Source organism: Myotis lucifugus, unplaced genomic scaffold (genome assembly GCF_000147115.1).
Source record: "Myotis lucifugus unplaced genomic scaffold, Myoluc2.0 scaffold_8, whole genome shotgun sequence".
NCBI classification, from domain to species: domain Eukaryota; kingdom Metazoa; phylum Chordata; class Mammalia; order Chiroptera; family Vespertilionidae; genus Myotis; species Myotis lucifugus.
Genome location: NW_005871056.1, coordinates 15,533,330 through 15,539,329, shown reverse-complemented (window position 1 = coordinate 15,539,329; position 6,000 = coordinate 15,533,330). Strand labels below are relative to the sequence as shown.

Sequence of the window (6,000 nt, the reverse complement as noted above, 5' to 3'; positions counted from 1 at the left end):
GCGAAGGGGGAGCACATATCTAATACTTTCAACAATAAAGAGTTTTTTTAAAATATATTTTATTGGTTTCAGATAGGAAAAGGAGAGGGATAGAGAGATAGAAACATCAATTATGAGAGAATCGTTGATCGGCTGCCTCCTGCACACCTCCCACTGGGGATCGAGCCTGCAACCCAGGCATGTGCCCTGACCGGGAATCAAACTGTGACCTCCTGGTTCAAGGGTCTATGCTCAACCACTGAGCCTCGCCATCCAGGCAACAATAAAGATTTATTTTAAAATTAAATATACGTAGAGATAAAACATTGAAAAGGCAAAAAAGCCTACTGATAAAATTAAAAGGCAGATAGAAAACTGGGAGAATATAACTAGTTTGTTTGTTTATTTGAGAGAGACACAGCGATTGGCTGCCTCCTCCCTACCCACTACTGGGGATTGAGCCTGCAACCCGGAATCCAACCAGCAACCTCTGACCTCTCTGTGCACAGGACAATGCTCAACCAAGCCACAGGGGCCACCAGATCATTGTAACATTTTTGACCAAGGGTAACATTCTTATTAAAGAGCCCTTACAAACGAAGAACAATATCAACACCTTGTAGAATGCAGGCTAAAGGACACCAACTGGTAGTTCACACAAGAATAAATCTAAAGCTAGTGAGCCTATAGAAATACTCTTTTGAGTTAATAATTCTACATCTAGATGTTTGTCCTAAAAAGTAAACAAGTGCACACCCAGCTGGCGTGGCTCAGTGGTTGAGCTTCCACCTATGAACCAGGGGGTCATGATTCAATTTCCGGTCAGACCACATGCCCAGGTTGCGGACTCAATCGCCAGTGGGGGCATGCAAGAGGAAGCTTATCAATGATTCTCATCAGTGATGCTTCTGTCTCTCCCTCTCCCTTCCTCTCTGAAATCAATAAAATTATTTTTTTAAAAGTGAACAAGTGCAGAAATATGTAAGAGCAAGATTATTGCTCATTGAGGCATAGTTATAATAGCAAAAAATTTTGAAAAATACTTCGGTGGGTTAAATTTTAACAATATGGATGTCATAAAGCCATTAAATTTTTAATTTATTGTCATAGAAAGATTTTTTTTTTACCATTCTGAGGAAAAGTAGTAAGTTATTAAGCAGTGTGATTTAGACAAGAAATCAATAAGGCAATATAAATACACCAGGATATTAGCAGTACATTACCTTGGGGTTGTAATTTTAAGTTGTGTTTAAATATGTGGATGTTTGTTTATATAATCCTGAGAAGTAGTTGAGTAAAGGTAAAAAAAGAAGATGGATAGATTTTACCACATAAAATTTGAAAGCTGTGTATGACAAGAGAAATATAGAACTGGAAAAAATTTTCATAAATATAGTGCTATTAATAGAAAAAATGCAATTGGCCACTAGCTTATAAACTTCATAAGAGCAGACATCAAGTCTGTTTTGTTGACTGTGACATAATAATAAGTACTCAGGGAATATTAGTATATTTTAAATGAATGACCTGTAAGTTGATTTGGGGGATGGGTTCATCTGTACTTTTCAGCTTTTCTGCAATGAACTTTGTCACTTATATAATTAGTTGTTACAATGTTGTAACTAGCTATTTAGCAGTCTTTTAAAGATTGACTGTTTTGCCGAGGCCGGTTTGGCTCAGTGGATAGAGCGTCGGCCTGCGGACTGAAAGGTCCCGGGTTCGATTCCGGTCAAGGGCATGTGCCTGGGTTGCGGGCACGTCCCCAGTGGGAGATGTGCAGGGGGCGGCTGGTCGATGTTTCTCTCTCATCGATGTTTCTGACTTTCTATCTCTCTCCCTTCCTCTCTGTAAAAAATCAATAAAATATATTTAAAAAAAAAAAAAGATTGACTGTTTAAGGCTTTTGAAATATAGAAAAGGTATTCTAAATATAAGCCACAAAACACATTTGTTTTTGTATACCTAGGCACTTTTCAAAAGGAGAAAGGAGAAATAAGAAAGAATACTTAGCATCTGGAACAAAAGGAAAATACAAATATACTTCCAATATAGGAAAATAAATTCTCAGATATCAAAAAGGAAAATATATATCTCAAGTATTCTTTGCACTTAATCTTCCACTGTATTTAAAATCTTCTCAAGCTCAGTGACTCAAAACTCTTTTGGTTAACTCTTCCATTAATTCAAATAGTTTCCCAGTTCTAATCATATCCTAACCATTATTACCGGAATAATATTCATGTTGCATAACTCTGATCATGACCTACTGTCCCAAAGCCTTTCCTTGATGGCCTGGGATAAATGTTACTCCATTCACCAAGCCTTGGGGATATTATTTAATCTAGTGATTAATAATGTAAATGGGAACCAGATTACCTTGTCTTTATCTCTCTATACATCAAATTCGTCTTTAAACTGGGGATGATAATAGAGGTGCTGAATTTATAGAGTTGTTCAAATGAAATTTGATTAATTCACAGAAGCACATAGTATAGTGTCTGGTATATAATAAGCACTTAAAAGTATAATTATTTTTTACTAACAGCAGTATGATCACCTCTGTTGAGATTCTTAAACTTATATTAAATATATTTTACATGTTTTCTGTTTATTACAAGTTTGTAAATACCTTTGATTAGATTATATGATGACCATTTTACACACACACACACAAACACATAACCTAGTTCAGTGGTTTTCATATAGTAGCTATTAAGTAAATAAATATCTTTTAACTATTGTAAATGAATAAAAGTAAATTTTTCCTCAGAGAAAGCGAGATAGGTTCTTTGGTCTGAGTAGTCATTAAAAAATATATACAATACTAACTTCCTTTTTAAGTGGACCTGAAAAGTATAGAAAGTATAATATTCTAATGAGAAAAAGTTCCAGCCTAGTTGTTTTAAGTGGTTGGGAGTTTTCATAGAAGTCGTTTCAAAAATTAGTGGTTACATATGGAATAGGTAATCATGTGTACCTCTTTCCTACTAAAGCAGAATGTCATAGAAAGCTGCTGAAAAATAGCAAAAAAAAAAAAATGTTTAGGAGAAGATAAAAGAGAAAAGAGCTATGTAGTTAGCATTCAGGAAGTTTGAGCTGGTGACATGTTAATTAAGTAGAGGGTGGTTTTAACAAAGTGACACAAATTTGGGTTTTTTGGAAACTCAGTGTAAAAATTAATTTATGTTTTCCACTGGAAGAAATTAATTAGCTCCAGGGATCAGTCAGAAGTGTCGGTTTTATCTGGCAATTCTCTGGGAGATAGTTTCAAAAAAGAGTGGCAATTAAAGAGTTTCTTTGGGCTTTTGATTTGATTGCAGGAGGTAACAATGGGTTGAGGCAAAAGAAAAGTTAAGAGCCATTGTGGGCTAGAAATTAATGGCTTTACTGCAGAGCCTCCTTTTGAGCTGTGGTTTCAGCCTCTCATCTGAGCTTTGTATTTCACAGATTTGTTGAGCCCTTTAAAGAAATGGAAGTCTCGCTATCTGATGGAGCAGAATGTCACCAAGTTACTTCGGCCTCTTTCTCCAGTCACACCACCCCCTCCCAATCCAGGCTCAAAGAGCCCCCAGCTGACCACACCTGGCCCATCTCACCCAGAAGAAGAATGTCGAAATGGATACAGCCTCATGTTCTCACCAATCACGTCTCTTACTACTGCTAGTCGCTGTAATACTCCTCTGCAGTTTGAGGTGATTTGGGTTTGGTTGTTGGGAGTGCTGAATATGAAGTCATCATTTGCACCTCCTCATTTTAAATACAGTATCATTCCAAATGCTTCTTTACCATGTTCCTTGCCTGTCTCAGCAAGAGAATGAGAAACCTCAGGGTCAGTGTGACCTATTACCTGGTAGCCTCTCATCTTGGCAATCCACATACTTCCCAGAATAGGAATAATTATACCACAGATGACATTCATTTGCCTCTTGCATGCAGTCCATTGGTCTCCCTAACTTTAGGTAGTAAGCATGCTAGATCTCCATCTTTGGCCTTACTCTCTACTTGTTAAACAGGCCTCTAGCTGCCTAGTAATCATTAATGACACAGCCTGAGAGCTCTGATTATAATATTTTTGTCTTTGTTTCTAGGCCTTTGAATTAGTAAAGTGTCTCTTTCCCTGTTGTTTTGTATTCTCATTATGGGCTCAGTAAATAGGGATTGAGAAAGCCTATGGTTTATGGCAAATGAGGGTTTTTTCCCTACTCTAGGTTACTTTCCCTTTTTGTTATAATGTGTTAGGAATAAGACAGAAACTAGCAACACGTTTATAAAGACAAATTAATTACATTCACTCTCTGGATTAAGTTAGAAATTTATATCTCAGTTATTTTAAAACGATTCTGAATCACTTTAGTATTCAAGTTTGGGTGACAGCAGATTTACAGAGTAGATTCCAGGTATATAAAAATATACCTCATTTATTGCATGTTGCTTTGATTTATAATTAAACAGACACTATTTTTAAAAAATATCTGGACTTGTAAATGGCTAACTCAGAACGAGGTAGCAACCTTAAAAACAAGAGGCAGCTATACCTAAGCTAGACCATATTAACTTGACTTTTGGAGCAAGCCTCTTTGGCGGGTAAAAAATATTCCTGGTTACATTGGATTTCTAATAATTCCCTGTGGCATTCTTTTTAGCCAGATAGTAAAGCAGCTGATTCAGGCCTTACTAAGTTTACCTGGTCTGATTGCAGTTGACTTTTCAGTTAGCAGCTAGAGTTTGATAAATAAAATTTCATGAGAGGACATTCTCCCTGGTGGGCAGCATATTATATTAATAGGGATTCAGACCTTGTCATTGTAATAATTATAATTAAACATAAAATTAGAAGGTAAGTTGCCTTCCCAAACAGCCAAGTTTAGTACTCAGTGTATTTCCTATCCCTTGTAGTATTTTCGATAACTACGAAACACTATGAAAGTGTAAAGTGTTGCATATATTTTTTTAAATCGAAGATCTTTTTATTGATGCATAGTCTAAGCATAATGTTAGAATATCAGGAGTGGGGGAAATGTTATAATGTATTAAATAGTCCATCCCTTCATAAAGTTCAGTGTATGTCTCTGCTATTTTATCTCATTATTTAACTGAGAAAATATAGCCTTTCTGGTCAATTAAAAAACAAATTTCACTATCCTGACCATCTTTATCATTCTAGTTGCCATACTCTTTCCTACTTTCTAGTATAAGAAGGTGTGGGGAACCTTATTTCCATCCAAGACTGTGACACAGAGAAATACCTAAAGGTGTCACAAGTAAAAATCAGTTTGGTTGGGGAAAGAATGTTTTTGAAAGGAAAAATAAAAAACATTCCAGGAGAAAAGTGAGAAATTTCTCCAACTCCAAGACAAGGAGTTAAGACAACATGTAGTGGAAAAGAACAAGATTGTAAGGAGCGGGGAAGCATCAAGAAAAGAGACTAAAAGCAGCATTGAGAAGGCACACTTAATTTGCCCCTCCTTCCCACCAGAATAATCCTTCTCTTTCTGCCTTGTGATCCATACTCCACTATCCATCTCACACTCTCTACCCATCCCACCAAGTAAAATTTCTAGTCAATAAATATCCTGCTCTGCTGAAGCAGCCTCATTTCCCCTACCCTAGACACAGTTGCCTGTAGTATACAACATTAAGAACCCCCCGCCCCCACCTTACCCCTGGCACCCTGAACTCTTGTCACAACTACCACCATCATTCTTTCCACTTTTTACCATTCAGATCTTCCCATCAGAGTTCACTGCCCAGTTTGTTTGATATGGTAGTGATACCTCAGGTGAAAGCCTTAAGGGTAAACCTGTTTTGGAAGGGACTCTCAGTATACACAACTGCTTTTTTCCCTCTCTCTGTTTCTAAAAATACAATGGATTTTAACATCAGAATGTCGGTAGGTGTGGTCAGATCCGATTAGATTATGCCAAGACCATCTAGTCTGTGAGCTACAAAGTCCATCAGTCATATCTTCTATAACTGTCATTTAAGAGGAACAGGCTGTCCCCGTAGCCCTGTCATCTGTTA

At 36.9% G+C, this 6,000-nt stretch overlaps 1 protein-coding gene across 17 annotated transcripts in view; it reads left to right on the top strand.

Moving 5' to 3' along the window:
- The window catches only part of SETD5 (SET domain containing 5), a 52,103-nt gene that overhangs the window by 35,170 nt on the left and 10,933 nt on the right, over positions 1-6,000 (top strand). For all 17 annotated transcript variants that reach the window (XM_023749697.1, XM_023749710.1, XM_023749708.1 and 14 more), the window contains one exon: positions 3,427-3,671. In XM_023749697.1, coding sequence (XP_023605465.1) covers positions 3,427-3,671 — 245 coding nt within the window. The remainder of the gene's footprint in view (positions 1-3,426; positions 3,672-6,000) is intronic.